This window comes from Sceloporus occidentalis, unplaced genomic scaffold, assembly GCF_023333645.1.
Source record: "Sceloporus occidentalis isolate IW3139 unplaced genomic scaffold, rSceOcc1.0.p SCAF_62, whole genome shotgun sequence".
Classification (NCBI taxonomy): Eukaryota; Metazoa; Chordata; class Lepidosauria; order Squamata; family Phrynosomatidae; genus Sceloporus; species Sceloporus occidentalis.
Genome location: NW_028317042.1, coordinates 830,592 through 853,589, shown reverse-complemented (window position 1 = coordinate 853,589; position 22,998 = coordinate 830,592). Strand labels below are relative to the sequence as shown.

General features: G+C 42.3%; 1 protein-coding gene across 1 annotated transcript in view; it reads left to right on the top strand.

Annotated features, from left to right (window-relative positions):
- The window catches only part of LOC149287264 (bridge-like lipid transfer protein family member 3B), a 38,326-nt gene extending 17,194 nt beyond the window's left edge, over positions 1–21,132 (top strand). Inside the window, exons 3-21 of the mRNA XM_089492997.1 lie at positions 318–356; positions 692–783; positions 2,797–2,986; positions 3,499–3,639; positions 4,181–4,351; positions 4,499–4,679; positions 5,322–5,405; positions 6,311–6,490; positions 7,790–7,881; positions 8,463–8,604; positions 9,309–9,502; positions 9,836–11,193; positions 12,991–13,157; positions 14,769–14,911; positions 16,441–16,591; positions 17,837–18,090; positions 19,408–19,516; positions 19,902–20,110; positions 21,010–21,132. Of these exons, the coding sequence (XP_089349123.1) occupies positions 318–356; positions 692–783; positions 2,797–2,986; positions 3,499–3,639; positions 4,181–4,351; positions 4,499–4,679; positions 5,322–5,405; positions 6,311–6,490; positions 7,790–7,881; positions 8,463–8,604; positions 9,309–9,502; positions 9,836–11,193; positions 12,991–13,157; positions 14,769–14,911; positions 16,441–16,591; positions 17,837–18,090; positions 19,408–19,516; positions 19,902–20,110; positions 21,010–21,132 (4,020 nt within the window). The remainder of the gene's footprint in view (positions 1–317; positions 357–691; positions 784–2,796; positions 2,987–3,498; positions 3,640–4,180; positions 4,352–4,498; positions 4,680–5,321; positions 5,406–6,310; positions 6,491–7,789; positions 7,882–8,462; positions 8,605–9,308; positions 9,503–9,835; positions 11,194–12,990; positions 13,158–14,768; positions 14,912–16,440; positions 16,592–17,836; positions 18,091–19,407; positions 19,517–19,901; positions 20,111–21,009) is intronic.
- The last annotated feature ends 1,866 nt before the right edge of the window (positions 21,133–22,998 follow it).

Genomic DNA, 22,998 nt, shown 5'->3' with positions numbered 1-22,998 from the left:
GTTTTAAAGGTTAAACTATTTTGTGGGTTTATTAATAACGTATCTGTAGCGCACACGGCGATACTTATAAATCGTCATTGATAACCTCCTGTTTGTGGCTGTAAAATCAATTCCGGTCTAATTCCCGGAAGGTTTCCTTTTTAAAGAATAACACGTTGCTGTCGTTTTTAACTGGAAGGCATTTAATCTCCGTCACTAAAAAAGCCAGTGTCCGTATCCGCTCAACCGTCAACGATTCGTAGAAAGGATGATGGATTTTGATTGAAAGTCAAAAAAAAAAAAAGAAAAATAATCTGTATTTTCGTTTTAAATTTCAGATACCATGGACAAAACTGAAGACTCACCCCATCTGTCTGGTTAGTTTCTTAAGAATGGCATGGGAGGCGATAATTATTTACGTGAAATAATTAATACTCAATTAATACACATTTTATTAATATTATTATTATTAATATTTTGTTTTAATTTCCCCTTTTATTGATATGTTAAAAATGGCAGATATTATGGCTTTGTATAAAAAAACGCTTAAAGACAAATGTATCATCACAAAGAAGGTTATATATGCCTTATTGGCCTTTTTGTTATTATTATTCATACTTTTTTTTTTTTTTTAACAATTATTCACTTTAGGAATTAATATTTAATCATTAAGTAATTGGCCGTTTAATGATCCGTGTTATTTATCTGTTAGTCCCTGGACAAAGTTATTATGGAAATGAGCACATGCGAGGAGCCTCGACAGTGTAACGGTCCTTCACCGCTTGTTACGGCGTCCGGACAGAGGTGAGTAAAATGGGATCTTGAACAGCACAGAATATTTAAAAAGGTATTTATTTTGTCCAGACCAGAAGTATTTAAAAATGTATGTTCTCTTTAAGCATAACCCCAGCACCCCATTCCTTTCTCTGCCGACCTGGAAGCCACCATTGTTGCCGGTCAAGTGATATTTTGGATGACAACTGAGCCGATTCCTTAAGGCAATACTACTGAAATCAGTCCCTCCATAGTCCTAGCCATAACTAACGTCATTAGTCAGAGCGTCAAGCTGTGCATTTGAGACTGAGCCATTCTATGGTCTGCCATAAGGCAGTGTGATAAGGATTTAGGGTATTTGTCTAGTACAGGGGTAGGCAATCTTCGGCTCTCCTGATGTTGTGGACTTCATCTCCCATAATGCTCTTACAGTCATAATGCTGGCAAAGCATCAAGGGAAATGTAGTTCACAACATCTGGAGAGCCGAAGATTGCCTACCCTTGGTCTAGTAGATCAGGGCTCAAATAACGGAGAGAGAAATGGCTAATATGCAGCTGGCTGAAAAAAAATTATATTTTACGAAAAAACTATAATGGATTTTTTTATAAAACCAGCACATTATTTTTGAAAACATTTTTAATCTTACACTAGTAATAGAAAAAGAGCATAAATTCCCTTTTAAACTGTTCAACATTTGAATGATTCTGCGCTTCGGGGAAATTAGAGTAGGATCATTCGTGTTTGAAAACTTCGTTAAATAACCGTGACTGTGTGCAATTATTGACACGGATATGGCTGCTTGAGAAGTGGACTCGCTGTGAAGCGACCTGTTGAATAAGAAGCGGTGCCTTTTTGTTTTGTTTATTACGGCTCAGTTTGTTCGCTAAACAGTTAGTCTCGTTGAATGCTTTAACTGAGATTTATGCCAAGGTTGGAGCGGCGTACAGGTAGATGCTTAGAGCTAAACAGCGAGGAAGAGCGAAATGAAAACCCTTAGATGGGGCGATAAAGAATGTGTGCCCACTGCAAGGTTTTCGCTCCCGAGAATATGGAAACCCCAAAGTTGCTGTTTTTAGAATAAAGGACACTCCATTAGAAAAAGAGACAGAACAGAGAGACAGGAGATGGGTGATCAACATGCGAGCCTAAAGTCCAGTGTCCCAGGGAACCCCTGCATATGAAAGTACAGGTGGAGGATCACTTATCCAAAAATCCCTTATCCAAAATCATCTGAAATCCAATTTGTATTTTAAATAAAGAAAATTCAGATAAGGGATGATTATGACGGACTCTGATCTCTTCTGTAGTCAGTAGATCCTTTCCCTGCCTCCTTTTTGGCTTCTCCCTGCTGTCGGCCCCATTGTTCCGGCTTCTCCTCGTGGGCCCAGAGTGCTTCCAGTCCATTGTTCAAGCTTCCCGAGAGCGCTTTCGCTCTCTTTTCTGGACCACAAAATGCTCTGAAGAAGCATGAACAACAGAAAGAAAGTTCTCTGGGTCTAAGAGAAGAAGCCTGAACAACCGAGCGGACACAGGTGAGAAGACAGATTATCCGAAATTATCCCTTATCCAAAAAACATCCGGTCCCAAGCATTTCAGATAAGGGATACTCGACCTCTACTATCTACCTCTTCTTTCTTCTGCCTTCTTTCTTCGTCTGCTTCTCCCTGTTATCAAGGTACTTCCGCAAAAGAGCAAAGCCTCAGCTCTTTCCCGCCGTGCCTCCACCCTTTTTCAGAAATACCCCAAGAAGCTTAAATATTGCAGATGGATTTGGGGAAAAAGAGAATCCTTTCCTCTTTCTCCTAAAATCTATCTGGTGTCTTGGAGTACCATGGGTGGAGCCATGGGGACAAGCCTCTCCCATTCCTCCAGTGGGGGGAGATGGGCGTGCCCAGAGGCTCCACCCTTTTGCGGTTCACGGAGAAGCGGACGAAGAAAGGTGACAAGAGGAGACGCTGATTAAGAAAGAACAAGTAGAGGCAAGAGAGGAAGCGACAAAAATGTATTCAATGTTTTATTTCATTTTTTCTTTTTGTTTCCAGTGAATATGGTTTTGCTGAGAAAGTAGTTGAAGGAATCTCCCTCTCTGTGAATTCCATAGTAATCCGAATTCGAGCGAAGGCTTTCAACGCCTCTTTCGAGCTCTCCCAGCTGAGAATATACAGCGTCAATCCGCAGTGGGAGCACGGAGACCTGAGATTCACTCGCATACAGGATCCTCTTCGTGGAGAGGTAACCTTTTTATCCTTCAGGGTTCTCAGAAGTCTTTAAAAACCAAATAAAGCCAATGTGACCACTTTAAGGCTCGGTATATACTAGGCGTAAGGGGCCACATCAAAATTATGGCCCCCTATTTTGATGTAGGGGGCCACATCAAAATTAAGAGAAGAAGCCAAGAAGAAGGGTTTGTCGTTTTTAATTTCTTCTGAACGTTGAAAAAATTGCACAGAACTCCACCAAAAACATAATAATAATAATAATAATAATAATAAAAAACTATAACATACAAAAAGTTTTCTTTTTCTCTTAATAAAACATCCAAGATCAAACGTGCGATTTCCTTAATTTTGAGAACTCATTTATTTCTATGCTACATTTTTTTTGTCTTCGTTATTTTGAGCCTCGTACACGAGTAAAGTAACGATATTTGATCAGTACATTATTCCTATTTATTTTTTATGTACATTTTACGCTGTCTTTCTGGGGAGATCTCTCTATATATTTTTAATTGTTGTGTTCTGAAGGTTTTGACGTTTAAAGAGATCAACTGGCAGATGCTCAGAATAGAAGCAGACGCGATTCAGAGCTGCAACCACGAAATAATGAGCGCTCCTGTCCGTTTAATTACTAATCAGTCCAAAATTCGAGTCACGTTGAAGAGGAGGGTGAGTGCAATTTTAATATTGGTAATCTTCAAAATGTGTGCTTGCTTCGCCATCTGCCTCTTTCTTCGCCATCTTCGCCCATTTGGAATCTGTTACGGGAATGACGCAATCCTTGCTTGTCACATAAATAAGAAACGGTACGATTCTTTAATTAATAACACTTGGGGGGGGGAATATTGTGGGCGCCTACGAACTTTTCTCTTAGAAAAATAAAAATATTAGAATTTGATTATTTAACCTTGGGCATCCACCTTGACAAAAATATGCATTATGGCAACAAAGCCCACCAGCCTATCAGTGCTCACTCCTTGTGTCACATGACTACACTGTTGTGGTCCTTCTAATTCCATGTACCCCATGGTTCTTTTGAGCAGCGGCATACCGGGGACCCGATCACCCAGGAGAGCCATGTGCTCCCCAGTTTTGGACTGCCACCCCACTGGACCTGCCACTCCAGATCGTGGTGTGTCTGCCATTGCGTAGTCATCGCTGTGTGATGTGTGTTTTATATATATGATTAACGTTCAGATATTTGTCACAGCTGAAGGACTGCAACGTGGTGGCCTCGAAGCTGGTCTTGATATTGGATGATTTGTTATGGGTGTTGACGGACTCCCAATTAAAAGCCATGGTGCAATATGCCAAGTCCCTAAGCGAAGCAATAGAGAAATCCACGGAACAGAGGAAGAGTATGGTGTCCGATTCGGCACAGGTAACGGAACCTATGGTGAACCACACCTTGTCAGGTGGTCTTTTGATGTTATATGGGAATGGGTCAACCCCTGTTCTTTTGACACGGTGTGATTTATATATATATATATGGTTGGAAGAGATTGGTTGCCTTTGTTGTTTTTGATAGAGTCCAGCTCCCCCGGCCAGCGCCCAACAGGTGAAGACGCAGCAACCTTCTGCGCCCAGCGAGCAAAACCAGGCCATTTTAAAGCTCTTCAGAGATTTCGACGTCAAAGAGACCTCGTATCATTTAGTCATCTCCCACTTGGATCTTCACATATGCGATGACATCCACTCCCCGGAAAGAGGTGAGCAGAAGCAAGGGAGAGGCGACACTGGTACTCTCTAGCGGTCGGTGATTCCCATAATCCTTTGCTGTGTATGGCTTAAGAGTCTTATGTCACCAGCGGCTGGCGGGTTTTTTGGTCAGCACCTAGAACCATGTCTTTATATGATTTATTTTTAATATGATAAATATCTAATTTTATATATATAATATTATATAAAATAAAACATATTTTTAATATGATACATAATTTAATATTTTTTAATATATATAATATGAGAAATATATAATTTTGAACATTGCCCATACAACTCTTTAATACCAATTCTCCCCCCCCCCCACCGGAAATTATACTTGGAAAAAAATTCAAATTATTTCCTAATAATATTTTCTCAGGGACTATATTCATTCAACCTTGTTGTCACATAAAACAAAGCTGTTTTTTGGGTAAATGGAGAGTTGTGGCGATTAAAAACAAAGACTTTTGGAAACGGTTTGTTGCTGAAATATTATTTATTGGTTTATTGATTTTATTTATTCATATTCCGCAGCTCTGCACAATGGGAGGTTACTTTGTATAATCTGCTTGCGTTCCTGGGGTTATTATTACTCAGTCGTTATTTTGTCTAGTTGGTTTTAACCAGAAGTTTGCGTTCTGTTGTAGCGTTTGACAGGAGAATAAGCGGAGGTGCGATGCAGCTGTCTTTCAGCCATCTTACTGTGGATTATTACCCGTATCACAGAGCAGGTAAGAATTCTTTATATCCTAACATCACTTATTAAGATTTACATGTTCACGCATTTGGGTGGTTGCTAGGGACGTAGTTACCAAGAGGGTGGTAGATAAGTGCAACGCCCTCCCAGCAGAAGTGGTAGAGGTTAATACAGTGGGGGACTTCAAACATGCGGCTCCTGAATCTAAGACGAGACAGAAGAGCAGAGAATTGAGCCAGTTATATTGGAAAATTGAGATAGTTTGTGATTAAAATGTTATTTTTTTTATATATTTGTTTTTGATTTTTAGAGAGAGAGAGAATACAGTCAGGGTGTAAAGTCCTTTTTTCTCCAGAGACCCTGGTGGCTATACGTGGAACTGCAGTAAAATGTACAGAAAAGGCTTATGGCCCAAATTCCTCGTATCAGAGCCACCCCTTCATCACCCCTTCACTTGCTTGGTAACAATGCAGCCCCCTACGTGGTACAATAGTCCCTCGCTGTCACATTACCAATGACAGATTAAAGTCGTATACATAGATATATAATGTGTGTTCTAGAAACTCACTTTATGTATATGCCATTGGAACATCCATCCTAACCTCGGGTGTTTAGGATCAGCATGATTATTCTGCTCCATTAGGTTATCTCCCCTCTTGTTAAGTTGCTGATCGTTGTTGATTGGTTCAGGCAGCCTTTGACGGGGAGGAGAAAGGGGAGAATTTCAGGATTTTGATTAGCTCCGGCACACGCAGCCAACGATCTCATCTATATAAACTATAATAAACTAAAATTAAACTCCAAACCAGCTACACGGATTGATGAGCAGCAAGGACCATCTATAGGTATTTCCATAGATTATTACAGTTTTGGTAAAAAAGGTGCGGATTCAGCCATTACCCTTGATATGTCGCCTATAAAGAATACGTTCCTTTGCAGGAGACAGTTGTAGCCACTGGATGTATTTCGGAGACGCCACGAAGACAAGATGTTCCTGGGCGCAGGAGCTGCTGCAGGAATTTAATGCCAACGTGGACTTGTTGAGACAGGCTGTTAAGGATTGTAGTTCTGCGTCCCCAACAAAGTCTGTTCCCAGCGTCTCCCAGCAGTACGGAACAGGTATGTAGTTAGGACCACGTGGGGGGCTCGACTGCTTAAGACTTCCCCATTAGATCACATAGTTATGGTTACTTACCTGCAGGTACTGACTATGGACTATGCCGCCATTTCTGAGATGTCGCAGTCTTTGAAGAAATAGTCTGCCCTCTGTGTAATTGAGGTTCCTCAGGGCGCTCTCCTCCCTTCTCATTGTCCTCATTGACTTGGTTAATGCACTAAACGGAATGGTTTGCGGGTGGCAGAGCACATGGGTCTCGGAGACCTCCAGCTGTCCAAGCTAGATGCCACCAAACTGGGCTGTCCCATATGTGGGAAGGATGGGAAGCTGATGCTGAGGCAGGGTTTAGGGTTAAGCTTGGCTCTCTCCACACTTGACTTGCTTAACTGAGCCAGGCTTGAGATTTAAGCCTGTCCACCTTCCACTGCACTTGACTTGTTGGGCCAAACCAGGCTTTGGGCTTAAACTTGCCTCTCTCAACACTTGACGTGTTGGGTTGAGCCAGGCTTGCGTTTCAAGCTCGGCTCCCCCATTCTTGACTTGTTGGGTCGTTTCAGGCTTTAGGCTTAAGCTTGGTGCGCCCCCCCCACGTGACTTTTTTTGGGTCGTATCAGGCTTTTGAGCCTAAGCTTGTTTCACCAGTGCTGGATTCGTTGGGCCGAACGAGGCTTTGAGTGCTGATCTATTTCAATCAAACGCACCAAACACACCGAAAAAATTCTATATGATTCTAATTCACAATGATACAAATTATTTTGTTTAGTAATATAAAGGCTGAAATCCGTTACTTTGCATACCACGGAGCAACTTTAACTTTAAGCAAGAAAATAGTTTAAAAGATAACTCCAAAAATACATTTCAAGGGGCAACACTGTACTTTCCCTTTAAAAAAAAATGCTGAATTTTAAAAACAAAAAAATAGAAGTAGAAAAATAAAAATCAAAAAAATATCTGTATTACTTTTTGTTCTACAAATCCTTTCTAAAGAATCCAAATAATTATACTTTATGAATGCTGATGGTGCTGATTAGTGTTGGTAGTTCAGGGTTTCTTCTTGTATTCATTATTCATTTCCAGTCATTTTTTTATTAGATTATTAGATTACGTCTCTTTTTAGTATTTATTCACCCGATGTTCAAAAGCTAAGAACGACTTGGCAGATGACGTTGCCTTTTACTTGCTTTTGTCACTTTAAAGAGGGATGAGCCGTTTCTGTGAATGGAGAATACTGGTGCAGGACTCGTGATCTGAAAAATCCTTTTAATCTGGTTTGACTCGCGATCTCTGTCACCCTGTTGCAGGTCTTGAAGGCAAATCCCCCGGAGAGCAGCCGCAGTCGAAGCTCATGTCCAGTTCATTTGTAGTTCGGCTCGCTGACCTAAATATTTTTCAGGTAAACACCTTTGGCCATTGCATGTTGCTATAAATTTGTTTGAATATATATATATATATATATATATATATATTTATTTTTTTTTTGGTTACCATATTAATGTCCATAGATAAAATATAATATTTTATTTTGGAATATTTGTACAGTATTAAAAAAATAATAACAAAATACGCTACAGGGAAGGAGATAATTTTTTTTGGAGTTTGGTGAAAATAAAAAAGCTATGTTATTTATACAGAGCGATAAACGTGGTGTTTTACATCTGGTTCCCATGGTAACAGCTCCCTGTTTCAAGCTGGGAACTTCCCAGGATTTGTTCACCTGGAGCGCTCCCATTCTGCCTGAATGTTTTAGCTGGGAGGGGTGGTGCTGGATAAGGGAGGGAGGGGCTACACACAGGCCCCACCCCCGGCCCCACCCAGGCAATAAAGAGCCCCTCTGAGGAAATCAGCTCGACTAAAAGGGGCTTCCAGGGGGAGAACTGCCCCAGGAATTGTTTTTGGTAAATAAAGCCCCACTGTATCCTTTCGTTAAAAGTCGCGACCTCTAACCTTGTCACTTCCACACTGATGTCATTTCAGGTTTCTACGGCAGATCAGTGCCGCGCGTCCCCGAAAACAATGATTTCCTGCAACAAGAAGAGCCTGTATCTTCCTCAGGAAATGTCCGCAATTCATATTGAATTCACCGAATATTATTTTCCCGATGGAAAGAATTTCCCCAGTAAGGCTCGTTATTTGTGGTTATTCAGGCAAAAAAAAAAAAGAAAATGTACAGCCTCTGGCCGTTCATGAGATCATCAGACGTACATTCTAGTAGAGTTTTAGGACCTCGCCAATTAACATGGGATGAGACAGTGAGCTTTGGGGCCTACCCTCTAACAGAAGATATCTCCTGAGACCGTCCCTGTTCCTTTTAAAGGTCCAGCTTAGCGATTCTTGGTGGGAGAAACTTTAGGTCTCATGAGTTTCAGTAAGATTTTTTATTTAGGTTGATGCGTGAGTAGTAATGGGAGAGGAACACGTTCCTGGAGATGACCTTGAGGTCTATCAAGACATCTGACCAACTTCCAGGAGTTAAGAGATCCCACACCTAGTTGCCACAAGTCAACTTTAGTTTCCTCCAACTTCTACCTGTGCTAAAAACTTTGAGGCTAGTGAACAGACCTCTTCATATAACATGCCCTTTGGCCACATGTCATGTACCATCTTGAAAACCTCCTCAATCTAAATACCCCAACCAAAGCAAGATGGCTACCTCGAACTCTAACACTGGAGAAACAAATACCTTTTAATGGACCTCGTCTCTCTCGTCACAGAGGTGCCGTCTTATGAAGTTTAGAGGGCTGAACAACATCATTTCTTACGATATAAACATTTTGTTCCGTTTTATATACATACGAGTGACCTGTCATTCTTTACCAACAGTTCCGAATTCCAACCTCTATGTACAGCTTAACGCGCTGCAGTTCACGTTGGACGAGCGAAGCATTTTGTGGTTGAACCAGTTCGTATTGGATTTGAGGCAAAGTCTCGACCAGTTTATGGCCATGTATAAACTGACGGACAGCTCCAAATCAGACGAGCATGTCGACGTCCGCGTAGATGGGCTGATGCTGAAGGTAATTCAAAATGTCCGCCAGAACACGCTGAATATTTCCCACCTTGGTATTCTGTGTGGTTTGTCAAATTTGAACATGCGCTTTATATCTGAGATGTTTTACCTGACATCTGTAAACCCGTCTGTGACAAGGATAAAAGGGTCTACCGACCGGTAGAAGAGACCGCTTCGGGCCAAGTTGACCTGGGAACCCATGTCCACCACAAGGCATTTTAACGCCTCGAGACTTAATAAGAATTTGGTGGTTTAGAAGTCGGTGGAAGACAACACGACGTGATGTCATTCTAGGGCCACGCAACCCTTCACGCGTGTTGATGTTGTGTTTGTTTTGCAGTTTATCATACCGTCGCAGAAGAAGATGGAGTGCCACCACGATCAGCCCACGGCCATCAGCGTCCAGACCTCCGAAATGATCGCCAGCAACAGCAGACAGTCCCCCAACTGCAGGCGTTCCGACCTAGAAGCCATATTCCAAGATTTTAAGGACTACGATTTCTTCTCCAAGTCGTTCAGCGCTTTTCCGCGATCGCGGGAAAGCTTCGACCTCCTGCACCCTATATTTCAGAGGCACGCCTTCGAGCAAGACACGCAGATGCACGACATTTACAAAGGACACGTCTACCCCAAACTGGACTCCAACGCACTGAAGGCCTCCGCTGCTAGAGACATCTGGGCTGTACATTTCACCCAATTTTGGATTGATTACGAAGGAATAAAAAGCGGGAAGGGCCGACCCGTTGGGTTTGTCGACGCGTTTCCCTTTTCTGCCTGGATCTGCCAGCCGGTCCGGTTTCTGCAGTCCCAAAAACGGACGCTGGCGGTCAAGGACAATCCATCGGGCATTTCCAAAAGCGAATCCACGGACTTTGCCGGCAGGTTGCAACGCAAGCAGTTACTGAAACAATATTATAGCACGGAGACCGGCAGCGTCAACGGTTCCTTGCAGAAGTCCCAGTCCTTGGACAACAGTTTAGAAATCCCCTGCGCGCGCGAGGCTGCCGAAGCCGACGTTCATGTCCTGGCTCACATACAGAAGCATGTCAGCGCGCAAATGAGTCACTATCAGTATGTTTTCCTTCTCTTATTACAAGAATCCCTCAAACAGGTAATGGAGAACCTTCAGAAGGACGTAGAGGCTGTGAATGGCAAACCGGCAGAGGAGACCAAGATATCTGTAGGGCTGTTGCTTAAGAGTGCCGAAGTATCCATGTTGCTGCATCCCCTACCGGAGGAGGACCCTTCAAAATCTCCTCTGTCACATGAAGAGAGTCCATTCGTGGGCAGCAAGACATTATCCCCGTCGCGAGAGCTTTCGAGCGACACCATAATCAACGCAGACGTTGACTTGGGCAAAGCTGATTTAATCTCTCTTGATGAGAAACCTGACCTCAAAGATTCAGAATGTTTACTTTCAAAATCCTCCAGTGACGCCTCGCTCTTGAAAAGGAGTCCTAGTTTGGAAGCTACCTCTGATGCATCTTCTCTGAAAGCAGACAATGATGTCCCATGCCAGCCGGGTATTACAAGCCCTCCTAAGGACGGCGGCCAAGCGCACGGTGTGGACAGCGTGCCCTGCCCGTTTAACTTACTTGAAGAAAATCACATTAATGGACAAGACTCGGTAGAAGACCCGCTTATAAATCCACAGGGGTCAGACATCTCAAAGAAGCACCTCGTATCACTAGATATCAGGTATGCAATATGGCTTTAAACTGCCTGTAAAATATTATTGTCGTGGCCTCAATAAATTCACTAGATACAATATTTATAATGGCTCAGATATAAGCTAAGTGTACTTAATTGAAATATGTGTAATCAGGGCCGGCCCAAGGCAAAATGCCGCCTGGGGCGAATTTTAAAATGCCCCCCCCCCATCTACCCTTCCTCTCCACCCCCCCCCCCCTTGTACTTACCTTTCAGCAGTCCTGCGGCGAGTCTCCCTGTTCGGTCTCGGTGCCGGCTGTGAGGAAATCTTCCGGCACTCAGCATTACAAGCCGGCACGGAGACCGAACAGGAAGACTCGCCACAGAGGAGAGAGAGAGGGGCGCCGAGCGGGTACTGACAGCTTGGTAAGCGAAAACCACTCGGCGCCCCTTTCTCTCTCTTTCGCTTTCAAAAACAAAAAAAAAAAGGGCTTGGGGCGGCAAAGTGCCGCCCCTTCAAAAGTGCCGCCTGGAGCGGTTGCCCCACTCAGCTCCATTGTCGGGCTGGCCCTGTGTGTAATGTTGCTGTGTATGAAGTTAGTAGCCATGAAATGTCACACTGTTACCGTAACACGATAGTCGCGCTAGTGGAAAAGATGGTCGGGACGGAAAGGTTTTTGGCCACCGTCTGCCATATATCTGATAGAGGCCTTCAAAAGCCATCGGAAGTTTTGCTGGGATATCGAAGATACAGAACTATCACAAGATCCAGGGCTGCATTATTATTATTATAATAATAATAATAATTATTATTTATTATTTTATATAGCGCCATCAAATTCCATAGCACTGATTGTAGCCTATGCTGAGAGAGAATCTGTTAGTCCATCATTTTAATGATGGGCATATAGGCTAGTGTGTGTGTGTGTATGTGTATATATATATATATATATATATATATATAATATAATTCCAAGGGTAGTTGCCGGCACTCGTGGGACTTATTTTCAAATAAATTCAAAAAACTCTGTGTTGTAAGTCACTTACAACACAGAGTTTTTTTTATTTATTTGAAAAAAAGTCCCACGAGTGCCGGCAACTACCCTTGGAATTTATGTACATCATTGCTACAGTAACCAGGCACCGGGCAGAGCGATTAAGGTTGGTGTGCAATTGCATAGATTTTGTCTATATATATATATATATATGGATAAAGTGGATATAGAGGCAAAGGTGATAATTGTTAACCTTATTTGCATGTGCCTACCCAGAATCCTTTGTGGTTGTCAAAGCACCATGAGATTTCTGAGGGAAAAACAAGCCTTCTGGCTTGTCTGGTGTCTGTAGATGAGTGTTTAATAATACTTCTACTATCCCTTAAATATATATATATATATATATATATATATATATATATATATATATATATATATATGTGTTACAATTATTGTATTATATATATATAAGTGTATGCATAGCTCGATGTGTTGCTTGTGCGCCATCTTGTGGACAAAAATAAGTTCACGCCTAGTTTTTATATCCTTATCGATTCCAGACTCCTTAGTTTTGGAACTTTTTCGAAATGTTTTTGAATATTCAGATTGAAGACATTTCCGTTATTTTATTGCCTTTACCCACAGCTGGGTTTATTTAGCACCCCTTGCAGGTTTGTTTGTCTGTATTGAAACCATTAATGCCAATGACTTAACTACATATTATAAAGGCTTAGTCCCTGTGAGCTTCCCCTGTATGATGGGCCAAGCTGTGCCCTTGCTACCATTGTTTATTATCTCTATTATTTATTATTATTATTATCATTATTATTATCTCTGTATTTTTCCTAAGTGGGACACCCAAGGATCGCTGCTCTTCCAATCCACCTATCTTCTCTGTTTCTTACAAGAACATGAAAAGGAGCCCGTCGCAATTTTCGCTGGACAATATATCAATCGACAGCAACATGCTGGATGAGCAGCTAGCTGAGAGTGATGGGAGTGACCACCTAGAAGGCAGTAAGTCATGATTGGTTTGAATTGACGTAAACCTTTTTCAGATATGTTTAAAAAGAAAATATTCTCCTGTAGTCACCTCGTTGTCGATCGTAATCTTGCTGGCCTCTGTGCATAATGAAAAAACCCTCAATTGTGAATGAGATCCTATTTTTTTGAACCTCAAAGGAGGAGAAATGTTAGAACAAGAGATCATCATCTAAAACTAGAGGGTCAGAGGCTTAGATGTGATTTTTACTTTACTAAGAGGTTGATAGATAAGTGGAACAGCCTCCCAGCAGAAGTTGTAGGGGATAATACAGTGAGGGAATTTAAACACACATGGGATAGGCATATGGTTCCTGACGAGACCAACGACTGATTAAGGTTTGAGTCAGGGCTCGACAAATCCCAGGCGCCAGGTCGCCATGGCGACAGAATTTTGTCCTGGCGCCTAGGTTTTGTCAGCCTCTTACATCCATAAAAAAATGTGGATGTAAGAGGCTGAGTAACCACACGGGGGCGCTGCTGCTGCTGTCTGCCCAGGAGTCTGGGCAGACGGCACAGCCACTCAGAGCCCGCCCCCGAGCCTGAGACCCCTCCCACGGAGTGATCCTGTAGGCTGAAACCGCGGTTGCTGCAAAACCAGCAATCGTGTTATCAGCTGCCACAGGCAGCTTCAGGGAAGGGGGTTGTGTGTTGATTGGTTCCCCACACAAGTGTGGGGACCTGACCCAACACCCCCCTGCTGCCTGATCGCTCCATGAGAGCGACAGTGCAGCGTTAGCCCCTTCAATGCCGTGGCATTTAGGGGTTAATTCCCGTTTTGTACGGGGCTCTGCTGCTGGTGGTCTGCCTGGAAGCCCAGGCAGACCAGCAACAGCAAAAACGAGCCCCCACAAGCCCTTTGATGATTCCTGTAGGCATGGAAGCCTACAGCAGTCATCAGAGACTCCCCTCCCTGCAATGGCTGGTCTATAGACCAGCAATTGCGTCCCAGCTGCCAGAGGCAGCTTCAGGGACAGGGGAGAGGGTTCTTTGGTCTCCACATGAGTGTGGACACCAGCCCTAACACCCCCCTGCTGCCTGATCGCTCCATGAGAGCGACAGTGCCGCGTTAACCCCTTCAATGCCACACTTGTGTATGACACATTCGTGGCATTGCAGGGGTTAACATTTTTCCCCACAAGCTTGTGGGGACTAAATATCAGTCAATGCTGTGCTCCAATGGAACATCAGCATCGAAAGAGTTAAAAAAATAAAATAATTAATAATAAAAAAAAAAACAGCACTGACCTGAAAGTCCAGGGTGCTTCCAGGTCAAACGCTGTGAGTTTAGTAAGTGGGCTGATGATGATCCGATTACTCCTAACCAACTGCTAGTTTAAAAAAATCCTGGCTCCTAACTTTTTTACCTGGCGCCGAGATTCACAACAAATTTGTCAAGCCCTGGTTTGAGTCTTTAAAGCAGGAGGAAAAACGGGCAAACTAGACGGGCTGAATGGGGCTGGATCCCGCCGTCACATTCTATACAAATATATTAGCGTCGCAGGCCAAGTTCTTCAGTATTGTTCATCCATTATTTTTTATTTATGCATCTTCTGAAAAGTAATATAATGTCCGGTTTTGCTCCAGCCCTTGAAGGTTTCTCCTCCCTGAATTATCAGTCCGCAGGGGACGCAGGCAGTGCGGAGCTGAGGAACGAGGATTATTGCGCGTCTTCCCCAGAAGTGATGAGTGCGGTATACGAAAGTACACAGGACTCAAGGAACGACCTGGTAATCTACCTGCCGTCGCCGCGTGTGCACGTTTCCAAACGTCTCCTGCTAACGTCATAAACCGTTCTGCCTCCTACGCCGTGTGCTCTCTTCTGTTCATGCTAATGTCCTAATTCCAATGATTCTTTTAAATAGGTTCATGTCTGTAGATACAGACAATGCAATATGCGATCCTGACCAAAAGAGTACATGGTATTCCTCCCCTATTATAAACGAGCGGGATGGGGCTTTGCTAGCCCCAGTTAGCCCGGATTGGGGGGGGGGGGTGTAGGTGGGAAGTGGGCAGATTGAAGATACCCTTTATCACTCCCAACACTCCTTTATCACTCCCATCACTCCTGGGTTCCAATGGCCCTTTATCACTCCCATCACTCCTGGCTTCCAATAGCCCTTCATCACTCCCATCACTCCTTTATCACTCCCATCACTCCTGGGTTCCAATGGCCCTTTATCACTCCCATCACTCCTGTGTTCCAATGGCCCTTTATCACTCCCATCACTCCTGTGTTCCAATGGCCCTTTATCACTCCCATCACTCCTTTATCACTCCCATCACTCCTGGGTTCCAATGGCCCTTTATCACTCCCATCACTCCTGGGTTCCAATGGCCCTTTATCACTCCCATCACTCCTGGGTTCCAATGGCCCTTTATCACTCCCATCACTCCTTTATCACTCCCATCACTCCTGGGTTCCAATGGCCCTTTATCACTCCCATCACTCCTGGGTTCCAATGGCCCTTTATCACTCCCATCACTCCTGGGTTCCAATGGCCCTTTATCACTGTATATGTTTTTTTATTTATAAAAACAGCGAAGTGACCCTGAACCTTTGAACAGTAGAATGTATGTATATATATATATATATGTATGTATGTATGTGTATATGTGTGTATATATATATATATATATATATATATATATATATAACCCACCTTATGTGTGTGTACAGCATGGAAGCAGCAATCTTCCTCAGTATTCATGATTAAATTAAAGGTAGTTTTAGTCATTTGTTATTCCGGCTGACAGCTGCGTGATGCGGTTACACATCTTTTAGGCCTCCCACATTCTACCCATCAGAAAGTGATGTGCATCGTGTGCCCTTACGTGCCTCTGCCTAATACCTTTTTCTTATGTCAAGGAAGATAACAGATGGCAGAATATATTTCTTTGATACATTTTAGCCTTTATTACTTTGGAGTTAGTCCAATTATTTAAAAAAAAAAATACATATTTATTCCAGCGAGCTACGCAGCGGCTATATCCACAAAAAATATTTTTTTGAACTTATATATACGGCAGTCGGTTTAGTTAGAGATTCATTTTAGTAGCAATATTATTAAATTAAATGGGATTGAAGTGAATAAATTCAACCAAAAATTATAAATTCTGCTGTGTACGTAACTAGGGACTCTCCATCGGAATTCCTAAGGCATGATGCAACTTACTAAAAATTGTGATGTCATCGAGGATTTATGCTATTCCAGACACAGCTCATATTTAGTTATTTTGTTGTTTTATCTTTTCGCAGGTGTCTGTGGTCGTATTTAAACTACTTGATGTCAACTGTGGAATTGACATCAAAGGAGAAGATGCGACAATTTGCTTACAAGTTAACCAAGTGGTTCCAAGCCAGCTGGGAAACGTTGGCGTTTGGCAATATCTCAACAGCCGGAGCATGAGTAAGGGGCTTCTGTGTATGTTCTAGGTTTATGTAGTGTGCTAAATAAACCTACCAGGGCTATATCTCACCCCATGGAGGTAAATGGTTGGGAGCATGGCCTTTTATCACTCCCATCACTCCTGTGTTCCAATGGCCCTTTTATCACTCCCATCACTCCTGTGTTCCAATGGCCCTTTTATTACTCCCATCACTCCTGTGTTTTTTTAATGGCCCTTTTATCACTCCCATCACTCCTGTGTTTTTTTAATGGCCCTTTTATCACTCCCATCACTCCTGTGTTTTTTTAATGGCCCTTTTATCACTCCCATCACTCCTGTGTTCCAATGGCCCTTTTATCACTCCCATCACTCCTGTGTTCCAATGGCCCGTTATCACTCCCATCACTCCTGTGTTCCAATGGCCCTTTTATCACTCCCATCACTCCTGTGTTCCAATGGCCCGTTATCACTCCCATCACTCCTGTGTTCCAATGGCCCTTTTATCACTCCCACGGTCCGATGATTCTCGCCACTGATTGGCTACTTGAAGCGGCCAGTCATTGGCAGGAAAGTGGTCCCATTGAGATCAGTAAGAGCGCGCCCTCCCGCTTTATGATTCTTTTTATCAGCCGTTATCGTCTCTCCTCTAGTTGAGCAGATACGTTCTTTCCATCTTCTTTCATGTTGTCGCTGCTCCCTTTCCGCAGCTGTGAATTGTCTGCATTGTTTGAAGGATCCATTGATTCCCCTCAACGTCCCGTTTGATGCGATCAGGTGTTAGAAATCAGAATTTGCTGCCGTTTATCCACCTTTTTTTATAATTCTGTATAATTATGTTTCTGTTTAAAGCAGAAACTGTTCTAGGAAACCGGTGTTTCTTGTATTATTATTATTATTATTATTATTATTATTAACATAAAGATTGGACGTTGAGTTGATTATCAGAAATATTTATAAAATAATCCATCACCCCAAATGCTTTTATTTAATGTTTCCGCTGCTATTGATGGGTGACAGTCCCTCTCTACAGCGTCGATCGTAAATACTAACCCTAAGCATGACCACCATCAGGGGGTACAGACAGTATATGGGGATATCCTCGGCATCTCTACCTTAGATACACCAACCTACCCATGCCCCCTTCTTAGAAGAAAAGAGGGGAAGGATATTTTTTAACACAAAAGGCATCTTGGTGGTTTCACATAACGGGCTGTGATGGGAACCTGGAGTGCTCATATGTTCATTGTATGTCCTGTCTTTTTCAGGTTCAGAAAGTAAACTGACCGAGGAGAGAAAGTCATCCCCGGAGATCAGCCTTCGTCTGGAGACGGGTCCAGGTGCTAAAAAGCACTCTCCTCTGGCTGCTGAAAATGGCTTCCTACAGTGCCACGTGACCAACTTCGACTCCCAGTTCCTCACGTCTTCTCTTGCAAACATTCGGCATTTTGTGGAAGATGATGCCGTGGCTGAGGTTATGCCAATGAAGATCCAAGTTCAGAATTCCAGGATACATCTCAAGGTAACTTGGGGGCGTATATATACAAAACAAAAAACAAATCCTACTCCATGTTGGAGACCATCGAGGCAAAATATTCATTCACTGGACAAAATATTCATTCACTGGACAAAATATTCATTCACTGGACAAAATATTCATTCACTAGTGGCTCGGTCCTTTTGTAGAAGTACTCCGAGAGGTCAGAATTTTACAGACAGATTCACGGAGAAAGAGAAGTGTTTCTGAGCCTCTCCTTCTCTGCAAATCTGCCTGCATTATTCTGGCCTCTGCCCTACGTCTATTGAGGGTGGAAGATGTGCATGGAGGCTCTGTCCTTTTGCAGAAGCGTTTCAGGTTCTATCTATCTATCTATCTATCTATCTATCTATCTGTTTGTATGTATGTTTAATATATATATATATATATATATATATATATATATATAATAGATAACCTGGGTATTGTCCTATAGAATTGTCATTAGCATAGACACCATGTGGGTCTTGGACGCCTAAAGGCATAAAATGAAGAAAATATACGGTATATTCCAATCTCTCAGGCAGAACACGGAATGTGGATTCTCGTCCCACGCAAAATTCATGTGACCCGTGTTATGTGCTGCTTGGGGGGCCAAATTGCAGATATTGGAGAAAAAAAATTACTTAACTGCAGGCAAAAAAAAATACATTTCAGACGATAACATTTCCAATATCTCTAGATCCCGGGGGAAGTGTAAAGCTAAAAGTAGCCTGGTTTGTGGTAGATTATTATCAGAAAAAACAAAGAATCCCATGAATCACACTTTTATTGGAATTTGACATCATACCGTGTGATTTTTTTACACGTTAGCCCATCAGCAGGGAGACTTATGTGGCACAATCGCCCTGCACCGGTTACAAAGCTAGGTTGCCATAAATGTGCGCTATTAGAAACAAATTATCCGTGAGAGGTCAGGTTATGTGAGATTACGTTAAACTCAAGCGGTGGGTAAAAAGGTGCCAATGTATACAAGACAAAGTATGAAATACAGATTCATATCTCCCAGCTGTCCTATGATAGGATACAAAGTCCCTCCTTGGGATCTGCATATGTTCTACAGCCCTTAAAGTCACATGTGTTTAGAAAATGGGTTTGAAACGTATATTATTTTGGTAGAATTCATTATTCTGGGTATCAGCAGGTCACAGCATAACATAAAGCTTGATAAAGCTCTACCCCAGCCACGCCGTTAACCCCTTCTGTAAAGTAAACATGTATGTGTATGTATAGGTAGGTATAGGAATGCACTCATTGATATAAAACGTGATCTTGGGATACTTTATAATATTTTTTCTCTAGGATGACAGCCCGCGGAATAATAACACCGACCCCGAACCGGATCCCGTGATTCTGAACATCGAGAATCTCTTTGTAGAGCGGTGCGATGATGGATCCTTCCATATTAGAGGTGCGGTGGGATCTTGCGTGTTAATACGCGACGTATCCGTCGTATGCGTTTGACGTCAGGGACGATTTTTATTGCAAAAATCCTTAAATGTTCATTACGTGAAACTTCTCATTTCTAAAGCTTCTCCTGGGACCAAAGGCGCGGAAGAAAAATGTATTAGGGGGTATTGTAGAAAGCAAAGGGGTGTGGCTAAATAATGGACCCGCTCCTTTGCCTTGCCTACTTTTACCTTTGCTCCACCCCATCCCATTTATGCCCCACCCACAAGTCAGCTTGTAGAACCATGTAGGGCTTCCAGCAAAGAATTACGTGGTGGAAATCCTCCTTTTTTAATGAAATATCTGTGGAATGCGTTACTTATCTTCGTTTTTCGTATCGTTTTCAGGTGTAGCCGATGCAAGCACTGACACTACAACCAACCACAAGGAGCTGAACAGTATTATTCTTCTTAAGCACGAAGACACTAAAAACATGAAAGAAAAAATCAATGCGACGAAATGCACGCAGACGCTTTGTGACGTCCCCGGACCTCCCGATCGCTCGGAGCTGCTCACATACAAGGGCCGGAACCCGCTTCATATTACTAAGGAACAGGTGTGCTGCACTCTTTCATCGCTATTTCTTCTTATCACGTTGGCACCCCCAGTATATAATGGGCCAACGCATAGGAGAGGATTCTGCAGACCCTCCCCCTCGTCCCCTATGCATTTGCAAAAGGGACAACACAAAGTTTAAAGGGACCTCCCGGCTATTATATATATACATTATTATGATGGCCGGAGTGTCCCTTTAAAATATCTTCCACGGATACGAGCAGTGATTTAATTATTTAATAATTAAATATTTAATCATTTGGTTTAATTATGATATTTAATCATGATGCGATATCTTGGTTGGCCTTTCTGCTGGAAAGTTAATTCCGTATTATGAACGGTATGAGCTGGTGAATTTCCAACCCTTCTCAGAAAGAATTCTTTAGTCATTTAAAATGATTACAAATGAAATGTACAATTTTGCCTCTTTCCAATTTTTTTATTTTTTTTAAAGGAACGGATAGGTTGCTGCAAAAATAAATAATTAAATGATAGATCCGCTAGGCATGCTAGAGAACTCTAAGTGGAACATCACCTTAAAAAGTGTAAATAATGTTACCACTGAGCGCTAAGGATTTTTTTTTTTTTTTTTTTTTACCCCAATCTCAAGGTCTCAGGGTGAATGGGCAGTTTTTTTTTCATAAATATCATTTAATAATCAGGCTTAAAAATTCCCAGATTATGGAAATTACCAAGTGGAAACCGTACATGAAACAGAGCGTTTAAAAAAAATTGTGAAAAAAAAAGGAAGATTAAAAAAAATATGTGTATTTTAACCAATAGTTTTCCTTATTTTTTTTTCATTTTTTGTAAATATTTTTTTTAATGATTTAATTAAATCTTCCTTCGTCGTCTTCATATGTCCCAATAGTGAATATCCTTTGTTTCTATTGGTTGCAGCTTCTAGAAGAGAATGAATGTCTGAAGCAGGAGCTGGCCAAAACAAAGATGGCACTCGCGGAGTCGCACATGGAAAGGGACAGCCTTCTACATCAGATCAAGAGGATAACGTTTGAAAAGTAGTATTCCATTGATGCGAAACACTACGCTGTACCGAAAAAGAGACGCCCGAGATGGAAACCATCAAAACCACTTCTCGTTTTACACAAAGACGCGACCGTTGTGCAGTCCCGTTGTCTAAAAGTAACTAATAACTTCTGGCCTGAAAATGACTTTTTTTTTCCCCAACAGAAAAAAAGTGTTAACATAAAAAAAAACTACTCGAGGGAATTGTTTCATTATTTAAGGATTGTGTATCATCAGATATTGTTAATTAACTTTAGAAAACTTTTAATATTGTTTTGAGGATTATTTTTTAATTTTTAAATCAATAAATAATAATTAAATGCAACCGCGTAAAAGGGATTTTTACTGTGAAAAATGGCCCGAAATACACTATATGGACAAAAGTATTTGGACGCCTGACCATTACACCCACAGGGACTTTTATGACAAGGCATTCTAAATACATAGACAGTAGTATGTATGTCTCCTACAGCCGCTCCGTGCCCCCTTAAAACTAGTAGATCTTCGAGCAAACCCCCCCGTCTCTGATGTCAGGAATTGGTAGGCAGCCAGAGCAGTGCAGAGGGAACTCGCTGACAGGGCTAGAAAAAATGATAATTTAGTTTAAAACAAGAAAAGGTTTAGTTACCATGAATTCCAGAGTGGAACATAATAATTCCTTGTGACATTTGAAACAGTAGTTGTGACAGTTGAGGAAAAAAAATATCTAGGTGGAACAGCACCTTTAAGCTTTCCCTGACCAGCCTTTTGGCCAAACCTTGCAGCCTTTACCGAGAAGAAAGCTGCAAGGGTTAAAAAAATGTTGACCACTGTTTATATATATATATATATCTATTTATATAAACAGTGGTCAAAAATGTAATTTTATATATTTAGATATAAATACACTCACTGGCCACTGTATTAGGTACCCGTTGCTAGTAGCGGGTTGGACCCCCTTTTGCCTTCATTCTTCGTAATATACGTTCTACAAGGTGCTGGAAGCATTCCTCAGAGATTTTGGTCCGTGTGGACATGATGGCATCACGCAGTTGCTGTAGATTTGTCGGTTGCACATCCATGATGCGAATCTCCTGTTCCACCGCATCCCAAAGGTGCTCTATTGGATTGAGATCTGGTGACTGTGGAGGCCGTTGGAGTTCAGTGAACTCATTGTCATGTTCAAGGAACCAGTGTGAGATGATGTGAGCTTTGTGACACGGTGCGTTATCCTGCTGGAAGTAGCCATCAGAAGACGGGTACACTGCGGTCATAAAGGCATGGACATAGTCAGCAACAATACCCAGGCAGGCTGTTGCGTTTAAACGATGCTCCATTAGTACTAAGGGGCCCAAAGTGTGCCAAGAAAATGTCCCCCACACCATTACACCACCAGCCTGAACCGCTGATACAAGGCAGGATGGATCCATGCTTTCATGTTGTTTGAGCCAAACTGTCCCTGCCATCTAAATGTTGCAGCTGGAATCGAGACTCATCAGACCGGGCAACGCTCTTCCAGTCTCTCATTGTCCAAGTTTGGTGATTCTGTGCGAATTGTTGCCTCGGTCTCCTGTTCTTAGCTGACAGGAGCGGCACCCGGTGGGGTCTTCTGCTGCTGCAGCCCACCAGCTTCAAGGTTCGCCGTGTTGTGGGTTCAGAGATAATATTCTGCATACCTTGGCTGTAACGAGTGCTTATTGGAGTTACTGTTGCCTTTCTATCATCTCGAACCAGCTTGCCCATTCTCCTCTCACCTCAACAAGGCATTTTCATCCACAACTGCCAGATATTTTCTCTATTTCGGACCATTCTGATGCTCGGTTTGGACTTCAGCAAGTTGTCTTGACCACGTCTACATTGGTTGGCTGATTAGCTATTTGTGTT